Source organism: Macrosteles quadrilineatus, unplaced genomic scaffold, assembly GCF_028750875.1.
Source record: "Macrosteles quadrilineatus isolate MER2022 unplaced genomic scaffold, UCM_ALF_1.0 Scaffold_3__2_contigs__length_128488019, whole genome shotgun sequence".
Lineage (NCBI taxonomy): Eukaryota > Metazoa > Arthropoda > Insecta > Hemiptera > Cicadellidae > Macrosteles > Macrosteles quadrilineatus.
Window position 1 is genome coordinate 103,850,909 of NW_026542596.1, and position 22,293 is coordinate 103,873,201.

Genomic DNA, 22,293 nt, shown 5'->3' on the forward strand with positions numbered 1-22,293 from the left:
TAATACACTTACCTAATGTTGTTTGTATCAGTAATGTACCTATGTCTGGTGTCTATAAAATTAAAGTTGAAGTCAAGAAAATTGGGTTTCAAAAATGTTGTGGTGTGGAAACAAAATAAAGCAATAAACAGTTTTTATATTTATTTTATTCTAAAAGCATTGGAAATTAAAACTTATAGAAACAAATAGAAGCTAAAAGACATAATTACAACATAATGAGAACCTAAGTGAATAAACTCAGGTTCATTGTTTAGTTAAGAACTCTTCAAAGAAGTTGCTACTACTAAATAAATATAATAAAATGAAGGAAATAACCATCAAGGACACACATGTAAACTATCTTGTGTTAATTTACTTACATAATTCATCCTCATTAATTTCAGAGGATATTTTACTGAAAGTGTCAAAGTAAAACAGAAGTCTTGTATTGAGTGTTTTAAAACATCACTAAAGATATAAAGATTTTCCATCTTTTAAACTCTATACAATGCCTTTTTTTGGTGGAGTGTTTAAAACACACATTATACATGAATACAACTCATGTTTTTATTATTTTCTTGTAAGAAACAAATGTGGCCCTACTTGAAAAATGTTAAAAATTTCTTTCCGGAAATCTAACTTTTAAAATGTCTAACAGGACTACTTCTTATGATATTACCAACTGAAAACGTACTAAAACAAAACACAAAATAATCTTTGTTACAGATTAAAAAAACATTACTCTGATTAAGTACCTGGCAAAAGGTACAATGTGTTTCATCTTCTCCCAAATTGTTCTTCTTCCCCCATTTCTTCTTCGCCAAACTCTTCCCCTCCAAGAGGATTGCCGCTGTGTGCATTTGCATAAGTTCCAAAAAGATTTGAACCCGCCACTGAAGTGGGATATCGGTTCATTAAATAAGGCATTTCCAGCTGTCTTGCCTGAGCTGGCAAAACACTTCTTTTGAGTCGAAACTTTGGATGTCTTCTGTATAGTATTTGGCGAGGATGTTGGTAAACCATTGGCAAGTACATTCTTTTAATACTACTTCTATACACATCAGCCATGTTATATTGAACTGTGTAAGGGAAGAGAGGATGTATGTATCTTCTTGGTGAAGTTTCTCTTGATTCTGAAGAGCTGGAGTCATTAGAACTTTCCTCTTCAGATTGTCTTTTGCTGGCTTCTGTGTTTTCATAAGAACTGTAGTCAGGGTAGTCTTCATCTTGATCATCCCTTTTATTTGAAGATGAGTCATTTACAGTTTCTCTTTGCTCAATGCTGTTTCCATCTTTATTTTCTGCTGAATATTTTTTCTCTGAATATTCCTCACCTGTGTCATAATTTTCACCGATCTCACTATGTGAGCGTTTTACATCATTCTGGTCCGCTTTTTTAGTATATATATTTCTAATATCATTGGCTTTGCTGTCAGTTTCAACGGTGTTCAAAAGGTCATCTTTATTTTCCTTTTGTTCACCATCAGGTCTTTCAGATTCTTGATTGTTTGTTTCGTCAAAGTCACCATCTTGGTTCATTTTGAGATTTTTGTTATTTGTATCACTGGTGGGTTCCATATTGTCTTCACTATATTTAATATACATAGCTTTGCTATCATCATTGTTAAAGGATTTTTTATTTAGCTCAATAGTATCAATTCTGCCGTTTTCCTTGTAAATAAAACCTTCACTATTTATGATATCAGATTTTATTTTTTCCTTTTCATCTTTTATCCTGTTTGACTCTGTTTTTTTACTTTCACTCAAGCCATCAACAACTTTCTCTTCATTATCATTTTTATCCTCTTCATCCACGTCACTAGATCCCATTGTTTCCTTTTCATTAACCTTTTTCTGAAAATAACTCCTACTAAACTGTCTAGTAGTCTTCACGTAATCTGCGTTGTGGTTATCCATAACACTGTTTTCTAGGTTTTCAGCCGTAGTTCTTACTTTAGGATCTTCACCATCTCTTTTAGTTTTTTGATGTTCTGCATTTTTATTTGCATCTATGTCTTCTGTATCCAATTCAGTTGATTTTACATTATAACCCTCTCCACTTTCCTCATTTTCTAAATTTTCCTGAACAGTTCTTGATTTTGTTTCCTCACTACTTTCACCCTGATTAGAATCATCTGAATTTTTTGAATGAATTTCTACATCTTCAGTATTCTGTTTCTTCTCCTTTTCTCGGATTGTGTTTTCAGGTACGTTGAGTGATTCATCAGCTCCTCTTCTTGTTCTGAATTTGATTGTTTCTTCACTTAGAGGAGATCTTTTCTTTCTCCCCAGTAAAGGTTGTAAAAGACCTCCAAGCAACCCCGAAACACCGCTCAGAAGACCTCCACCCCCTCCCCCACCTCCGAGAAGCCCTCCCAACAATCCACCACCTTGTCCTCCACCAACATCTCCTCCCTGTCCTCCGCCCCCTTGGCCACCTCCTCCTAGAAGACCACCTAGAAGCTGTCTAGTCTGAATTTCTTGAGAATTTTCTGCTCTGTTCAGAGGTAGATAATTTGACTCCCTTAAAGAGGGGGAAATATCGCTGGTCTCTAGGGATTGTTTAGAGTCGTCATCTTCAGCAGTTACTATGAAGGATTCACCTACAGAAATCATTTTAAATTACAAATTTTCTATGTATTTTTTATCATTGAGGATATACAAGCTGGAGTGACCACCACCTATGATAAAATGTTAGCAATTCACACTAACACTAATCTAAACTATTGACAAGCTGGAGTATCTAAGCAATTAACGACTTTTGTAATAGGCAAGGTAGAAGCGATGTATAAAACAATTATTGGATAATGTGTTTGGAATTTGTTAGCCATCAGAGGCCATATAGCTCTTATTATTTATAATCAATACTATAATAACTTTTACAACGGTCTGCAAACTTTTTGCTATCACAGACTGAGTGGCGGATGCAATGAATATTGCCAACCGTGTACCGCTTCATGTGAAAAACAGTCTGAACTATAACAATTTTTTATATTTTTTTGGTACACTCTTGTTTGTATATCATCAATAATAATATCTTGTTTTTTTTTTAATTTATCAAGTAGTTTCCAGCATTAAATTTATAAAAGATTTGAATTAGAAATTAAGCTGACAAAACATCAATACTTTCACCACTATTTTACTAAACAAATATTACATTTCATGTGCACTTTTGGTCTGTTACCTCAATTTGCAATATTTAATCTTTCTTTTTCACTAAGCAAATATCTTGTAATGTTAATACAAAGAAAAAAACTAAAGTAAACAGCTAAAGCAAGTAAATAATTAAAGTAACCTAATTATTAAATTTTACTTTTGTTTTAAGTAGATTGTCTCTGTTTAAAGTTATAGTTATTATTAAATTAATTATTTATTTATTAACTATTAAACTTGAGTTTTAAAATCTGAAACTTCTAAAGCTAAAACAGCTACTTAACAGCCAGTTACTTTAAATGTATGCTAAGAACAATTTAATTAATATGAACTGTAATTTTAATTTTATAAAACTGAAACCATAATAACTTCTTTAAGGTTGAACATTAAGAACTAAAATTCCTGTAGAACCAACCTGTAGTATTTTGGGGATTCAAAAGGCAAAAATAACTTAGAGATTAACTGCAATAATGTGTTGAATCTGTAGACTTTTAAGATTTTCAGCTAATATTCCTTATGTTAAAACATTGTACCTTAGTGCAAATTTTCATTCTTTCAAGGTCTTTTCATTCTAGTTTTGAAAATATATAGTTAATATTAATTTAGTTTAGTAATCTTATTTTACTTACTTGTACTCAATTGGAAAAGCAGAGCAAACAAAAAGCACAAGTGGTATAGCTTCATGGCAATGACATTCAGGTACTGACTTTACCTTTCCTGCTTCAATCAGTAAATAGGTGACCACCGGCCTTCGCTGACAAACTTGAGAGAGATAATGTCTTATCACTAACAAAACTGGTGTAACTTACACAAACGTGGTAATTAAGTTAACAAATATTAGGATGAACACAAAACTATGTAAAAAATTGTTTGGAAATAATGTTCTACTTATTTAATGTTTAGTTTCTGAATCAGTATTTTTATGTAGCCTAAATAAATTTAGAAGAGTAATTATTGATAACAAAATTAATTGTAATGGTAGTGGGTTTTGAAAAACCATTCCAGAATTTAAACAGCAGAGGTAAACGTTTACAACTTTCAAAAGCATTATGCTTGTTTTGTTCTAGTTTTTCAGGTACCAAGATTATATTTCTTTTGGTACCACGACTAATGTAAGATTTAAGTTTGGTTTGACATTTATTATTTTAGACTACTCTCCGATTAAATGACAACTAATTTTAATCATACACAATGTACAAAAATTTGTTTAGTAGTTCTTCCTTTCTGACTCAAGACATTTGGTGGGTGACTTATAATTTACATCCCTTGAGATGGGAAGTATGCTTTGTTTGCCATTATTAATTTTCTTCAAGAAGTTCAAGGAACCCCCCTGAGACTGTTTATTCTATGTGCCCTTTTCAGTTTATTTCAATTATTACCAATGTAGATAGATACTTGTACTTCCGAGAAGACTATAGGTGGAAAATGAAGAAAGAAGTTGGAAGATCAGTCATGCATTGGCGCTGAGAAATCATATATCTCATTGCTAACTAACAAATTCCCTTAACCAACCTTATCAGGTATATTTCTTATAATACAACCCAGTGGTTTTATACTTTTTCAAAAATGTTATTAAAACAAGCCATGTGGCTAAAGATCATAAAACATTTTGTTTCATTATTTGGTTACTAAAACCAACATCAAATGATAATAAATAGGTACATTGCGGGTAAGTTAAAGCATTGTTAATAAAGGTTTGTTGCCAATTAAATGAAAATCCTCATAACTTATGCCAGTTACATTTTGTGTTATTATGAGAAAAAGCCAAATGATTTCTAACCGAGCACAACCATGAAGTTTTATAGATGTATGAAATAATCTGCCAAATAATAACACTTTAGGCTGCGTTTATCCACGAGAAAATTCTGCCAAATTGTGCCAGCGATAACTGTAACAGTCGGTCAAAGGCGAACAGAGTGGAGGACACAGCCAAGTTGGCAACCCTAGCTGCAGCCACTCCCCCTCCCGCCTAGTCTAAAGTAGAGGTGTGCCTTAGTAGCTCCGGAAGCAGAGCCGCTCCAATAGCTCCAGCTCCTGTTGTGGAGCTAGCTCCATGAACAGCTCCAGCTCCGGCTGCCGCTTCGGTTACTCCGGTGGCTGCCACAGAGTATAAAAACACCCATTTAACTCAATGCACTTACAGGGCCGTTGAACGCAGTGGCGTGCGGCACGTTGCAGAGTAAAAGGGGCCTTAGACTAAATAAATGCACTCTATTTCTGACCCAGACGATTTACTCCTTGGAGTCATGGATTGCCAAATTCAAATATAATAATTCACCAAGCTGGAGCGGTATTATGGGGAGCTACCAGCGACGTCAGTTTTCTGGCCGCTCCGATAGCAGTAGAGGCTGTTTTTCTTGTGAGCTGTGTCGGAGCGAGGAGCTGTTAAGAGCTGCTCCAGCTCTGCTCCATGCGCAGAGCGCTCCGTTAAAACAGCTCCAGCTCCAACGGCACACCTATATTCTAAACAGTCTCATTTGACTCATTGTAGTTAAAAACCGCTCACTCTCAACCACTGCGATTTCTAACTACACAGGGGTTGAATTAGAAACTGCCGTGGGAGGACAACCGCCACCGCTCCCGCTCTTTGTGACTTAACAGTCTCATTTAACTCAATGGTGTTGAAAGCCACTCCCGCTCCCGCTCTTTGTGCATAAATGGTTGACTTAAAAAACAAATGAAAATCAACTCTGTTTTCACAATGTACTCATTGTTTCTGGTCCAAACAAACATCAAACACTTACAATAACAAGGGGAATGTTATTTGCTCAAAACTATTATGTTTAGAGGATTGTAAATAATTATGCCATTTCAAAATAAAGGATCACAGTTTATTGATATATTAAATTTGATAAAATATATAGAGATACACTAAACAAACATCCATTGTTATATTCACGATTATAACATGTATTCATTAGGACCCTGAATTACAAGATATTAGTTATGTTTATCATAGACGATAACTCTTCTTTAAAGCTGTACATTGTTTACATCTGAAACAAAGATGCAAGTAAATTATAAAGTAAGTGGAGAATGGTATGACTAATGTTATTTTGTTTAATTTTAACAACCATTCTTAACCATTGTCTTTTGTTACTATAGGATTTTTTTATCCCATGTAAATTTCTTTTATGTCCATTGTGAACATGGTGGTCCTCAAGTGTGAGATTGTCTAAATAGGCGATTATTTGGATATTTAATACCAAATAAAACTAAGTGGATTCCCAAAAAATTTTACTGATTTTTTCAATCTTGAAGACAGAATCCTACTCACTGAAACTAAAGCAAATCTTGGAAAAGTGTTATATTACAGAAATAACAATAATATTTCAAATTTATAATATCAAGGGACAGTTTCCCCATCCATTGCTTCTATTTATTTTTGTTTAAATAAAGACACAGACTTCTTCTAAGTACTTGGGAGAAACATGATAAAATGCATGTTGTCTCCAAATGCTGTAAATATTTTAACACAAGTATTCCAAGACAACTAAATCTACCAACCTACTTAAAATTATAATTTTTAGTAATTTACCATAGTTCAGAGAACATAACGACGAAACACTGGGGCAGCGATGTCACGCTGTGGTGCGTTTAATAATTGTGCAAGAGAGTACATATCCCCTTCCTGTTAACAGATTGTACTGTATTATCAACACTTTTGATGGATCATATTTCTCATTTATAATTATTTACTAGCTGTAAGGCTGGATAAAGCATGTTTATAGTTTACAAAAAGTTGCTTTTCATTACACACGAAAGTACACTTTCTAAACGTAAAATGGGTTAAAAAAAAGGTTATTCCTGCGACTGCACGGCAAAATTACATAACGTTAACTTTCTGTGCATTTTGGTGCACAGAAACTGGAGAGTAACCCTTATAGGACTTTTCGGAAGGACCAACTAGGCAGACCGATCAGCTGTTAGGTGTTGTTTAAGCTTTAGACTATGGGGTGAGCAAATTTTTTTAATAGAATGTGTATATTTTCAGAAATTCAACTTAAATTAGATCTTTACACTAAATACCTCACATACATCAATGATTTCATGGAGAAACTAAAGTGTGAGTGCGAATGGGAATGGTTATATATAAAATTTAATTCATTGAAATTAAATTATAGTGTTAAGTAATCCCTCTTTTTTAGTGTATTTTATTTTTTTCGAGATAACCTAGCATTTGTCTAAAAGGTCTATCAGAAACAGGATAAGTGTTGAAGTTGAAAGTTAAAAGTCCTATGTAATATATCTAGTACTGTAGTATCGGCATTGGTAAAAGCTATTTTATTTTGTTTTTTTTTTTGTGAGAAAGTAGTCCAAACACTGGCTCGCTTTAGTATCTCATGGCAAAATTTTGTTAGATAGCGTCTTAAACTTATAGCCCAATGACAAGTACGGTACAGCAAATGAATCCAGAGCCATAACTAACTTAAAACCGAACCAGCTATACCTCCCTCAGATTTTGCAGAAAGGCGTGCACTGAGAAACAAATCACAACATCACTGCCATCTACACAAGATTTGTCTTGCTCTTGCTACCAACTGACCCAAAAACTTCACATCATATAATCTTAAAATGTCCTAAATGGAAGTTTATGATAAATTTGTGTTCAGCCTAATGAGAATACCAACACACATTCTCATGGTGGAAGGACATAGGTGTGCTATTCCTGTCATATGCTGACGTCACCCAGATTGGAAACACCATTTCACCATTTAGACAAAACTAGTTGCTCTGCCCGTGCTTCGCTAAGGGGTGAGAATACAGAAAAGAATAATTCGGGTTTTTAAACCTACTATTAAGAAACAGTTACAAAACACTTACCATGAAACATATGCAAAGCTCAATCATACTTATTGATTAGCTAAATGCAGATTTCCTAATGTATTACCATCACTTTATGTAGTGTATTCCATTTAAAATATACGTGAAAGTCTAATTCATTGACCACATGGCACCAAGAAACAAAACTTCATAGTAAAAAAAATTAATTAAATAGCAAAACGAAGGGTAACAGCTGGGTTAGTAAATTTTTTCATGATAAATACATTGGGATTTTGATGGCCTGTGGGGCAAAGCCCGAGAACTTTTATTACATGAATTGTTGAAAGGGATTTTTACTACACAAAAAGTACTTAATTTTGACGCATTGTGTGTAATCAATCATTCCACTCCAGTTATCGAAACTGGAAACGAACTCACTCTGAAAACGAACGCTAACTCCACTCCATCTATCGAAACTGAAAACGAACTCACTCTTAAAACGAACACTTTTGTATCATGTGTTTACTATGAACAGCTGTAATTAATACAAATTATTTAATTAATCTAGAGGTTAAAATACCTTTAATCCGTCAATGTGATCAATGTCACCGATGAGCGGCGACCGGTTTCAGCCCAGCTGTGGGGCCATCATCAGGCGATGAAGGAACATAAATATCACTCCGAAGAGGTCGTCATAAAGTCTATACATACGTCACGAGAAACAACACATAGATACATTATTTACAAACACACGTGTGGCCACAAATTAACTGCGCGGCGGACGGTACGCGTACATTAAGTTGCTAGTCCAGTTGAGTCTGGACTAGCAACTTAATGTACGCGTACCGTCCGCCGCGCAGTTAATTTGTGGCCACACGTGTGTTTGTAAATAATGTATCTATGTGTTGTTTCTCGTGACGTATGTATAGACTTTATGACGACCTCTTCGGAGTGATATTTATGTTCCTTCATCGCCTGATGATGGCCCCACAGCTGGGCTGAAACCGGTCGCCGCTCATCGGTGACATTGATCACATTGACGGATTAAAGGTATTTTAACCTCTAGATTAATTAATATTTGTGATCAGGAGGCAAAAAAACAACAGAAATGAAAACAAATTATTTGTCTGTTTAAGCAAACAAAATTTTTTTTCATAAGAAATACATTGGGATTTTGATGGCCTGTGGGGCAAAGCCCGAAGACTTTTATTAAAGGAATTTGTAAAAACTCTACACAAAAAATACTTAATTTTAACACCTCGTTTGTAAAAATCCGTCAATTATTAATGGAGGAGTAGTGTTTTGTAGAAATCGCCTTCACGTATTATATATAAGGATTATAAAAACAATAACAACCAAATCAAAACAAATATACACTTATGGCAATACAATCAGCTGATTTTTTGTTTGCAATCTGGGTGACTTCAGCATATGACGAGAATAGCACAATTAAGTCTTCTCCTTCCACCATGACATATTCTCATTGTGCCAATGAAACAATTTCATTTACCTGGGGTCGTCTCTTGGAAACCATGAATCGTTTCCGACGGTCGTCAGAATACTGGCGAGGCCACATCTCCGTGCGAGGACCTGCAGCGAAGTGATGAGAGGGAAGAGCTACTGGGCCATCATACCACCCATCTGTAACAACTCATCTGGAGGTAAACATCAGTGGTGCATTGGGGCGGAAACACATGGGAATGTTCTTTTTTCCAAAGAACTTCTATATTGTTAAGCAGCCTGTATTTTTTTGCGAAAATGGTGAGCATTCCCACATTGAAAACCTACGACTACAGTACTGGTAAACTTTGACTATGACTTGGAGTACCGAGATAGACATCCCACTTATGTGGACCAGCTGTAAGCAAGTTTAAGAATTAAGTTGAAAGGGCATCTAACATTTCATAACACTTTTTTTTATAAAATCAGCAATATTATATAATTGAAATTAAACAAATTAATGGTCGCCATTTTGAAATTTTGAATGGAAACAAGATACTTCATGTTGTGTTGTTTAACCAAGATAGTTTTTTCCAACATAGTGTCTCTTCTACCTTAACATACACATCAAGCTCCATAAAGATCATTGGAACAATAATTCAAAGATAAAAGTGTTAATGTAAATACATACCAAATGGCAGATATAGATTATGGGAGGAAAATTAATCCTTGGTTTTGTTTTGACTCATGGAAACATCCTGGAATTTGGTTGTTTACTTACAGGATACTCAGTATACTATAAGAAAAATTGTGATTTAAAATTATAGAGAAAAACAGTTCTCTATAATTTTAAACCACAATTTTAAGCTAGAATTTATTTGTTTACATAGATGCTTTTTCATACCAAAAGGGGTTTGAATTTGTCTCCATCAATGGATAGTATTAAAGTTGAAGTTTGCCTCTACAGGATAAGAGAGTTTTCTAAAAAACATGTTTACAAATTAAAGTCTTTGCTTATAGCCAATTTCTTCGTAATTGTTAAGTGTACACCTACAGTTACATAATTTGTCTTGTCAATTATATTGTTATGATAAAAATGCTCAAGGCTAGCTTCCTGGTTCTAGATTAGTTCTATCAACAGTTATGTAAACTCATTGGCTATGCAAACCTGAAGTGTAAACATTATTAACATTAAGTAAACTACTGTTGAGCAAAAAACAAAGCCATTCATTGAATGAAACTATAACTTGTTATCAATAGTCAAAGCTTTTGTACACAAAACTATTTTTCCCTTATTAAGTTATTTAGTTATTGTACTATTTAATTACTATGATAAAATGTAATGGCTGCAAAGTTGTATTTTTTAAAAGTTTTTAGTATATACAACTCTTTGTATTATATGGGTTTATTCTACACCTTTAATTATTTATGCATCTGACCATAGTTTCAAGGTATTGCCACAGACTAGTGTGTTTTATCACAGACAAATAGAATAAAAATATACCGTCAGCTGTGCTGTGGTTAGCGTAAGTTCTGGCGTCCACCGCTAGGTTTGCGGTGTAGTTACGGCATACGGCTCCTGCGCTCCTAGCCCGCAACTACACGGCACTCCTAGCGGTGGGTGCCGGAACCTTCCTTTGACAGTCTATATTTATTCTATTTGTCTATGGTTTCATCTATGGTATTACCTACTGACAATGATTTAAATACTTATCTGACCTTGTCTAGGTTCTTCACTGTCTCCCAGCTCATTTCCAGATTCACTGTTTTCAAGCATCTCTAAATCTTCATTGTCCACTGGATACTTGTTGTACATGTTCCTGAGACATTTTAAAATATGTTTATTGGTGCCACAATTTATGGTAAACGTAAATTGTTATAATAGTTTATGCAAATATCACATAAAGATAGTGTAAACACTATTTACCAAGAACCGTTTTTTTTTTTTAAAGAGGCCGTTTCAGTTCAGTTCTTAGACTTAGAATTGAAAGGTTTCACATAACAGCATTGTTTACTTTCATAACAACATAGTCTTATATACTCAAAACAACACGGGTAACGGACCAACGAGGTTCTAGGATTGAGAGAGAAGTAAAATTGTAATGATTCGATTCGAACTCCAACTACTATATCAGCTGTTTAGGCCAAGTTGATTGTTGAGTGGTGCAAGCAATTAGTATGTTTGGTACTACGTTTCGTTGCATCACTGCCAGGATAGGCAAAGCTCTCTCAAAGTACCAAGTTGGCAACTGCAATGGGAGGTTATAAACGAAAACATAACCTCTCTTAGAAGTTATGAGTAGTGATTTTTAGTAATTAAAACCCTGTCGCAGGTAGTGTACGCGACTCGCGTAAATAGTGTTAACGACACGAGTAGAAAATTTAAGGTACGAGCCTTGCTACGCGAGTTGCGTACACTACTTTACCTACGACCGGGTTTTTAATTACTAATAATCACTACTCAAAACATCTAAGAAAGGTTATTTTTTCGTTTATAACCTCTCATTGCCACTGACATTGATGCAACGACTCAACAAATCACTAATTGCAGCAATCGTTAACAATTAAATTGGTGAACAGCTGATTAGCTGAAATTCGAAGCATTACAATTTTACTTCTCTCTCTATTATTGAACCTCATTGGTCTGTCATCCGTGTTGTAAAACTATGCTGTTATGTAAGTAAACAATGCTGTTATGTAAAACTTTTCAATTTTAAGAACTGAACTGAAACGGCTGCTTTAAAAGATGGTCGTAGGTAAAATTAATAATGTATGTGTTGAACATGTTTGTTTATGATAAAAATAACAGAATATTTACCCAGGATCACTTGGCAAGGCACAATAATCTAGGTTAGTTAAACCCAAGGTTAGGTTTATAACTGAAAAAATTGTCTTCATCAATATATCCTTAACCAATTGGCTAAGGTGCAATAAGTCTGTGTTTAATTTTGATTCCCCCATTTTAACCCTATAGCTGTAATTTTTATTTATTTTTCTTAATCAATTATCAATTATTTTAGATGGAGACATACCACCTAGATGCGTATTTTAACCCAAATATGAGTGAGGATGAGTGGTGTTGGGTTAATAAAATGATAGCTTTGCTACACCCCAAGATCAACTGGTTCTGTAGCCATTAACCATGTGTTAGAAACCCAATAATTAAGTACAGCTGGGTACAGTTTAACACTTTGACAGTTTTTTGACAGTTTTTGACAGTTTTCGAACAGGCAACCCTCTGATTGCTAAGTGGGCATTATATCCACTCTAATTCCCAAGTAAGCTTACTAATTCCAATGACTAAACAGACCTGCTGGCCTGGAGCTTGTTGCGTCGCTCGTTCTCCCAGTATGACAGTATTGCAAGGAGCTCCTCTGGGTCCAGGTCTAGGTCTCGCTTGGCTCTCCCAGTTAGGCCTCGACTGGAAGTCATTCAAATTAGTTTTCTAACCTCTCTGTAATATTATTATATTACCAAATAGAGGAATTATGTTTTACTTCTGTATCTTCATTTCTTGAATGTGAACGTAACTATTAAGCCAACTTGACTGAACACCTGGTTATTCCACTTTTTATATTAAAAATACGGGTAAGCAAAAACAATAACTTTCCCCAATAAGATGAAAGGGGATTTTTAGAAAGATAATTCTACTATGAAAATGTAAGCATCCTAAAACCTGTCAGGGTATGTATACAAATCAGATTGTTACACTGGTCATATTCGTTAAATCCGTTTGATGCAAAAATATATTCAAATCACACCAGATTAGGTTTTGTAACGTACAAAATCGCGGTCTCAAGAGTGTAATATTGCTGTTAACCTAGTGTAGAAGTGCCCCGACTGCTCTGGAGGTGACCATCTGAACGAGGCTGAAAATCAGCTTTAGCAATATGACACCGCTCTACTAAGTAGCAATGACGAAAATGTGACCATGTGTATGGCCTATTTATTTCCCCTTTAAACCAGGCCGCAGTTTTATGGTTAAATGTGGCCATTAAAAAGTCTTGCTTGCTTTGAAACACTTTCCCGATTGCAATGGATAAATATCACTTAAAAGTAGCCTCAGACTATTTTTAACGTACGAGAGCGCTAAAACAAAGAAACAGATATAAAGGGGGAGTATGCACATTTTAGCACCTGCTGTGGAAGATTTGAAAACAAACAAAACATGAATGTCAATGTATGGTTAAGTACAGACAAAACTGTTTATTTTGATTTGCATAGCAAATAAGAGCCCTTCAATATTTTTACTTATCGGATCCATATTTAAGATAGTTCGTTAAAATTAACAGCAGGTAGTAAGACTATTTCTGTGAGGTACAGTTGTTATGAATTTGTTTAAACCACTGATAAGTTTTACTGGAATACTTGCAAATTAAATGTAGCAAGTTTATTATTAGGACGAACTTTAAACCTCGGTGTCCTTTCTAACCCTATTTCTTCTAGAATTTCAGTTAGTTTGATCTTATTTATATCTGAGCATAAATAAATAAATGTCCCATCTCTTGTCATTAAAAAAAAAACCATAACAAATTTAATCTCATATTAATATTTTGTTTTTGCACAAATGGGATGTTCAATAACTCGAGTCTTTCTAATTGGGGTTAGTGACGTAATTTTGTAAGTGAAGTGTCTGTATTGTTCAATCAGTGTTATAAGGTAAAATTTGATATTCACAGGAAGTGGTATTGGCGAGACAGAGTTTGAGAGGGAATAAAATATACGAAATTGAACTTTTCCCCTAACAATATGTGTTCATATTTTCTTCAGGGATTTTGAAATGAATAAATATGAATACTATCATATATTCATATACTATACATCATATAATACCGGGTTAATAAGTTATTAATTAAACTTATATACTTTATAGTTGAATGGTACCTATCCAATTTTAACAGCACCACACAAGCTACACACAATACAAGCCTAGCTAAAATCTACAAGTCAATCGTGACACAATAGTTCTGCTTTGTTACCTAAGAGCGAAATTCCTTAGAAGGAGGCTGATTCTAAGGATTTATCTATTACTTAATCTTAATAGTTTCTGTGTTAAAAGGCGTGGGTCTACGCAGTTACACATAACTTTTAACAGAACCGTTGGATTTCCACCTAGCTTGAGATTAAACAATATGAAAATACACACAGATTTTCGTCTGAAAAAATCAGAATATTCATAGAGCCTTATGAGCAATTAGCAAGCAATTGCAGGTCGGTACTGTTGCTATGGTAACGCTGTCAAGGCGCAACAGGTGACCTAGATCAATATAGCTTCGTAGCGTGTCGCGACATTGTCACAGACACCACTGTCACTGGCGATTATGATTAAAAGACGTATCTAAAAGCAATTTATATTAGCCGTGGTTACTACACCTACCACAGAGAAGTAAATAAGTAAATATATTTTCGTGAAAACAGTAATAAAATTACAATATAGGTTTGGGACTTGATGGCTTTTCGTTTACAGGACAAACTACTCAACATGTATTTGATTATACAGTAGGCCTACCTTAAAATTTATCATCGATTTTGGATACTTCAACAAGAAGAAGTGTACATTTTGTATCCTATTGTTATATCTAAAGCCTTTTATGATAATATTTTACTTTTACTATTTTATTCTAGACTGCCCAGTCCATAACGGGATTAAGTCAACCCCCTAGTATAATAGTCAACACTTGATTTTTAGTCAGTACTAGAATTAGACACCACCTACATTGCTAGTCAACCAACACCTAGAGTACTAGATACGATCTACATTACTAGTAAACACCTGGATTACTAGATACCACATGTATTAGTAGTCAACACATAGACTAGACACCATCTACATTACTAGTCAACACTGCCTAAACTGCTAGACACCACCTAATTTACATACACCAACATTACTAGACACCATTAAATTATTCAACACCACCTACATTACTAGAGAAAACGTGATTCTCTGATTCAACTGTCGTTTAGGGCAGATATTTTGAACTTTTGCAATTCTGACGATGGATAATATAAAGTTATCGAAATTTACAGTTATTGTATAAGACTTTATAAACTGCCTATACTCTACAATTGAATTTAAATATACACAACTAGAATACAAATGCATGACAACTTCTGCCATTATCTTACTAATATTATAAATCTGAAAGTTTGTGAGTTTGTGTGTGTGTGTGTTGCTCAATCACGCATAAACTACTGGACGGATTGGGCTGAAATTTGGCATGATGATAGCTTACATTCTCGATTAACATTAAGGCATATTCTTATCTCAAAAATCCTTTCGGGCTCCACCCCAGTGGCTCTATATTTCCCCATGATAACCTTATGAGTATTCATATTTAATGGGAATTAAAGAATTTAGTCAGCTGTTTCAACTTTACAAGTTGGTTCTATAATATGCAATACTATTAAAAAGTTATAAGGTTTCCCAACAGGGTGTAGCACTATTATTATTTTGTTTTTGCATATTATTAAACAGCTAATTTGAACTAAGCAGCAACAAAACGCTGTGATACAAAATGAGACCTGTCAAGGTAGGATTGTTTATAGTTAGGTTTGAGATTTTAATTTAACGAATAATTTGTGATATTGTGCGAATGTTTGATAATTTATTTTTTTCTATTGTTAAGGTGCAGTAGTAGAACATTATGACAGATGTGTTACACTATATCATACCTAAATTTATGAACCAAATTTTATCAAACTGTGTCCTCCCCCATTGCAAACGCAAAGCTTGAGTATAACTGCAATAAGCATTTTATACTTATATGCCAACCCCGTACGAAGGACGGGTGCTCCGCTAGTAAATTATATATTGAAGTTAGAACTAATTCATACAATTATAACCCGGATACATGTTGTTTGCAGTTTTAACGTGCATTTGTTACAATCATGATATAGTTGTCACAGCAACTCATATCGTCATCAAATATGATAAACCTATTAACTTTTTCAACTACAGTCATGAAAGATCACAAGGATAAACAACACTAGTGTGTTCGTGACAGAACATAAAAATGTAGCGCTCTGCGTTTCATCATTTAATCCTACCTGCCCTTTAATTTGCGCTGACCTATATACCAGACGCCAATCGGGGTTACTTAGTGTGAAATTGCTTTCTGTCGTCGCCAAAAGTTTACAAATTGTTTTCGCCATTTTTAAACTAAACTATCCTTTATCAAATTAACATAACTTTTTGTATATCAGTGTATTCAGTTGAAACATGTGGTTCAATTATTCATCCAGGCCATAAAGAACCGCCTATAACTTTGACTAAATTTACACGGTCATAAAGTTTTCCCCATTTACATATTAAAGTTTAACCAGTGATAAAAAAATACTGAGCAGTCGTATTAAATTCCATTTCATATCTTATCTTGCATATCAGCTTATTGTTAATCATACACTGAATAGCTTCTTTCACGTGCCATTAATTATATTAGTTATATTAGTAGTAGGGTTACAGTTTATGAGTTACCTAAATTTAACTAAGACTGTCCTTGAGCAAAACATTGTGTACAAAGTCAATATGGATTGGATGCTGAATGTTTCGTTGTGTTTATATCAGTTATTGACCACTTTGACTAGTTGAAGCACTGCTGACGAAAACAATATTGAAATATGTTCACGGAAAATTGAAAGTCGGCATGTAGAGGAGCTCATTATGCACAATGCCCAGCCTCCCTTAGAATAATGAGCACCAAAATAGAACCTTTTTCGTATATTTCTCCTATTTTCGTTAGTTAAAAGATACACATCTAAAATGTTTAGTAGGTTGTTAATTACTTCTCCACATTATGAAATGATGACGGAGTATCAACATTTTCTTGGTTAAGCTTTTTTATACAACTTATGAGATAATATATAGATGATACTTTTCAACGTCACTGATAATTTGATCCTGAAATTAATCAAGTTTTGTATGGGCCCGTCCTGAATTATTTAAGTAAACGATTTCCAAGTTTCAAGTTAAATGGTCCAAAAAGTAACATAAGTAACAGGGGAAAACGAAAACACGCTGTCCAAAAACCGCCTTGGCTGGCATTCTTATCCCGAATTGCGAGTATTTCCTAGTGAAAACGTACAAAAACATCTCAATTATCGTCAACTTAAGTAACCTTACTTATTTACTAGTAAAATCGTTCAGGTTAACACGTGACATCACGTGTAGAAATCGTTTATTTCGCACCTAGGGCCGAAAATTAGATTTTGCCAGCTCGAGATCGTATTTCTTAAAACGATTTAGAGCTGCAAAACCAGTTCGGTCAATGGTACGAAAGTTACTGATGACCACACTATAAAAAATTGAGAAAATATGTACAATATTCAAACTAACAGTGAACATGGCTGCAACTTTAAGGTTATGTGAAGAAATATTTAGATATCAGTAAAAATAATAATAAATAGTTGCTAAGCAGCAATGAAAATTACATGTTAAAAAACATAAATGTATAAAGAAATAAACGAACAGCTGATTTTCACCCCTAGGGCCGCAACAACGTCCTCGGTTCCAAAATGACGATGACAGCTGGCATCAACAGCATTGCTTAGCTTTCAGACTCCAATTAACGTTTGTAAAACGACTAAAAATATCGTAGTGTGTTTTTTATTTGTAAAGACTGTGACTTCATGGAGCACATTAAACTTTACCAGTTCACTAACAATTAATGTATCCAGCAAACACATGACCACTAGTTTGCTAACAGCTGACCGTCTAATAAAAGAACGATCCCTCAGACAACACTAACTAATTGACAGTAAGCGAACATTGGGTCAGCATTGACTCCCTGCTGATCCCTTGGCTGGACTTCATATTCTTGTACAGTTCATATTCTCATTGTTGGACTAGTCATCCAAATACTATACCACAAATATACACCCGTTATTCCGACATTGTGACTGTTTCATAATTCAATTTTACCACAATAACTTTGTTGGGACCTAAAATTAGGAAGCATGCGTTTGTATCTTTTTCTGTTTACCCGTACGCAAATAATACTTTTGATACTTTTTATTACTTTTCATTGAAATGCTGACCATAAAAAGTAGTTATTTTAAGCCAAATATGAATGGAGATGAGTGTAAGATTAGTGGTGCGATCTTGTAGTCTTGTTAGTGACTAATGCCGACACATTCCTTAGACACAGTTTTTAATTAATAGCCCATACAGCTAATGGCAACTAAGACACTACAGTTTATACTGGAATCTGAACCACATTTTTGCCTTGGTATTAACGAATTTGTCAGGATAGTATTGCAGATAGTTGTAGTACTCACTAGTGCGTACGTTAATCCACACCAGAGAGTATCGGCTCCACAGTGCATGCCTATAAATATCCACAATTCGTGACCTAGTAGCTGGGTTACAGGACGACGCCACAGTCCCAGTCGCCAGCCTGTTCAAAGCTTGTTTTCGATGCAAAACAAATGATGTGATATTCTTTTAATTTTTAAATATCAAGTGGCATATTGTCTGATAATTATTAGGCGAATAAAACTAAATTTGTAGGCTAATAAATTAAATTTGCAATACTTTAATAAAGTCACCAACGTAAAAAATACCAATTAAAACCGTTTTAGTAACCTGTTTTGTCTCTTGTTTACATTCTGACTTTGGTTAAACCATTTACTATTGAGTACTGAAGTGTTGAACATTCAACTAAACTGCTGTTAAATATAAATCCATATTAAAACCTTTATAAAGAAAGTGGGCCAGTATCACTGAGTTCTTGAAAGCAAACTCAAGTAATAAACTCGCAAGAGGGGCCTAGAGGAAATTATATTTTTGTTACCATCCTTCTAGGTTGTAAGCTTTAAAATGAGCTCTTTTTTGTTTGAAGTACATAGTAGATGTTAAGTAATGTACTTACAAACTAAGATTAGTTTTGGATAGACTACTAACCTTGAGCGTTTGGACGGAGTCCTGAAAGTTTCCCTTTTGCGTCTCTCATCTAAATCATAATATCTGAGGTCGGTCAGAGAGGCTGAAAAAAAAACAAGAATTATATTTATTTAAAAATTTTTAGTTCAGTGATGGTTATTTTATGACAAATGAACTTACTAGACTACTGTTATTGTCATGGTCTATAAGACTTGTCCAAAAAGAAAATCAAAAGTAGAATTAATTAAATACAATTCCAATGACTCTTGAAAGTTCCTCCCAACCCAAAAGATAGTGCAAACTCCTTCAAACCCGTCGGAAAATGTGTCATCGACAGGTCATCAACTATAGGATTTGTGTAAGATACGTAAATGTTAAACCAGCTCAGCAAACCTGCAGACTAAGCGAATTTCAATTTATCTGATTGGAATCTTACTCAAATATTTTCATAAACAAGTCATATTTATTTTCCATTTGAGTGAGCGTAGCGAACGAACGTCAACCAGGACGTGATTGAGCCATGCGAACGAGATCATCTTGAAAATTAAACGTAACGGTACTTAAATTATAAATAGTCAAAAGGCAAGACAACGTCTGCCGGGTTCAGCTAGTACAGTATAAAATGAAACATATACATAAACATGCAAATTGTAACAGTTTTATTTTTCTCTTAAGGAATAACATATACATTTTTTGGGGAATTTTCTCTGTAACCACTAATTAAACAATAATGCTGCAATGTACAGCATTGAATGATTTTAAGCTCTACACGACGGATGTAATGAAAAATCGGCATTTCCATGTTTATGGTTAAAATTTTGAAAATAACTTCAAAACCTCATGATCCGATTATACTGTTAAACGAACTTTTTTTAAGTATATCAATCTCGACACATTCATGCATAAATTCATCAAAACCTGACCAAAAATACTCGAATTTTCGTGTTCACATGCACACACTTCTTCCCTTTAAAATTCACTAAAAATAAAATTAATGGACGTGACAAGGCGTGTTTGTGCGAGGTAACGTCATTGAATGATACGTAAATGTACATTTTTGTTGGTCTGCCTACGGGAAATTCTCCCCTCTCTACGATCCTTTATACAACACCAATTGAAAATTATTGGCATGTTTTGGATGGGCTTAGGAGGAGATTAGCATGTTTGTGTCTTCGTAAAAAAACTTGGTAAGTTGTGTTTAGCAAATACAGACAACCTGTTTAGTTGTGTATAAATGTAATTATTTATTTATTCACTAAAGTGAGTTCCAGTGGTAATGATGAAGGTATTGTATGTTTTGGAGGGATGCCTTTGTCAAACATTGGAGCTACTGATAGGTATAGTAAACCTCTTATTAGTCAATATTGCGTTTCCAGGGCAATCACAATGCATGTTAACTAAATCCACTTGATTTTAACGAGTATACACGTAGAGTTTTTGAAATCACAGATACCTTCAGTTTTTTTTATATGGTATTTGAACGTGGTCAACCCATTTTAAATTTAAAGCTGTAAACCTTTACCACTATACCATTCTCTCCCGACCACATCCCTCCATCTCACCTGGGTCAGTGAAGTACTCCGACTTAAGCACAGAGTTCTGCAGTTCGGCCAAGGGTCGGTAACTCTGGGCAAGGACCTTGGGTTCCTCCAGGACTTCATCCTCTGGAGGGTAAGGCTCATGGGGTTGCTCTGTGGCAGCCTCGGCTAGGCCGTTGGGAGCGGATTCCCCCATGGCACCGTCCTCTAGGTCTATACCTGATACAGATATGTCTAAAGATATGAGTTTTATTTCATTTATTTAATGTTTGAAGAGGGTATGCTCACTTAAATTTGATCTAACCTCAGTAAACAAAGGAGATAAAATGGCTATCTCCTCTTTGCTTTGGGACTACATCGTTATATTTGGCTTGAATCCACTATATTGCTCCCACTATATTGCTATATTGCTTGGGGAGCGAGCTGGTCTAGTAGTTAGAGCGCGGGACTTTGGTCCAAGAGGTCCCGGGTTCAAATCCCGCCAAATCACAAATGGATTTTATCTAAGTAATAATGCCACAACCCCTAGGTCTATCCTGAAGTCATGTGAAAGACTATCCCAGGCTCGTGCCTAGCGTTCTAAGACAAAAAAAAAACTATATTACTCCTTTTCGCATTAAATCTGAATACTCACATGTAAAACATTGTATGAACATAAGTTGAAGATTTCAATAACATTTTTACTGTGGTTATTTTTACTTTACAGACTTTACAGTCAGAAACATGCCAAATAAATGTAAATGAAGCAAATTTGAAAATTACCGGGTTTCTTATTTGCCGTTGAGAGCAATCTGTATACATTTCCGAAAGCTACGCCTAGAAACTTTTCTGAGCCCATAGAGAATTTTAGAACATGAAGAGAACTTTGAGGTTCCCAGACTTTTTGTGGAATCTCAGTTCAGTAGATCCCCAAAGAAATAAAACGCAGACAGAAACCACCTCTTCCCTACATCAGTGGTAGCACAAGTAGATGTTTTTTGTACCTCCTTCAATTCCTAGTAAGCTAAGTTCTAGCCCGAAACTATTTTACATATTACCTCAGGCTAGTCCTAGTAGGTCACGGCATTATCACATGGATAAAATCCATCAGTGATTGGCAGGATTTGAACCTGGGACCTTTGCGTTAGAAGCCCCGCGCTCTACCACTAGACCAGCTCGCTCCCCATTCAGGACGTGGATACTTCAAGTATGGTTATTAGAACTGTCTTCATGCAACTCACCTCGTTTCTCGGCGCGTGGAAGAGAGAAGGCGTTTCGACCATCGCCTCCTCTGTTCTGTTGATTGCCGAACATGATCACTTCTTGAGCTCGTTTTACTGAAATTAATACACACACTGTTACCTTGAATTATATATGTACATTCTATGTAAATTGACCATGAGAATCAAAACCGTCCGTCAGACTAAATAACGAACATAAACTCCTTAGAGAGTATGTTTAATCTATACATAAACCTAACAGTATGTCATTGTTTACCCTTCATTAAAATTGGAATGAAACTAATCGTCTAGTTTGTAGTAGGATTCCTCCATTGCTAAG

General features: G+C 34.8%; 2 protein-coding genes across 3 annotated transcripts in view; both read right to left on the reverse strand.

Annotated features, from left to right (window-relative positions):
- The window catches only part of LOC128990672 (prohormone-2-like), a 164,263-nt gene that overhangs the window by 133,676 nt on the left and 8,294 nt on the right, over positions 1-22,293 (reverse strand). Inside the window, exons 3-10 of one of the 2 annotated variants that reach the window (XR_008490553.1) lie at positions 21,975-22,070; positions 20,779-20,973; positions 19,238-19,319; positions 12,647-12,757; positions 11,056-11,156; positions 9,407-9,537; positions 6,671-6,763; positions 6,050-6,128 (exon numbers count right to left, since the gene is read on the reverse strand). Coding sequence is in view for 1 of the 2 variants with exons in the window: in XM_054413179.1 (XP_054269154.1) it covers positions 6,123-6,128; positions 9,407-9,537; positions 11,056-11,156; positions 12,647-12,757; positions 19,238-19,319; positions 20,779-20,973; positions 21,975-22,070 (722 nt within the window). In the remaining variant the exon portion in view is untranslated. Of the gene's footprint in view, positions 1-6,049; positions 6,129-6,670; positions 6,764-9,406; positions 9,538-11,055; positions 11,157-12,646; positions 12,758-19,237; positions 19,320-20,778; positions 20,974-21,974; positions 22,071-22,293 lie in introns of those variants that run through there. The other variant, XM_054413179.1, reaches the window with a different exon arrangement.
- LOC128990671 (keratin, type II cytoskeletal 1-like) lies at positions 127-3,870 on the reverse strand. Its single transcript, XM_054413178.1, has 2 exons — positions 3,762-3,870; positions 127-2,582 (listed from the first exon to the last, which is right to left on the reverse strand). The coding sequence occupies exons 1-2, from the start codon at positions 3,814-3,816 to the stop codon at positions 757-759; spliced, it is 1,881 nt and encodes a 626-aa protein (XP_054269153.1). The 5' UTR covers positions 3,817-3,870; the 3' UTR covers positions 127-756.

Coding starts and splice junctions, on each gene's coding strand:
- LOC128990671 (XM_054413178.1), bottom strand. CDS start 3,816: ATGAAGCTATACCACTTGTGCTTTTTGTTTGCTCTGCTTTTCCAATTG. Junction 2,583..3,761: donor GCTTTTCCAATTGAGTACAA/GTAAGTAAAATA, acceptor TGATTTCTGTAG/GTGAATCCTTCATAGTAACT.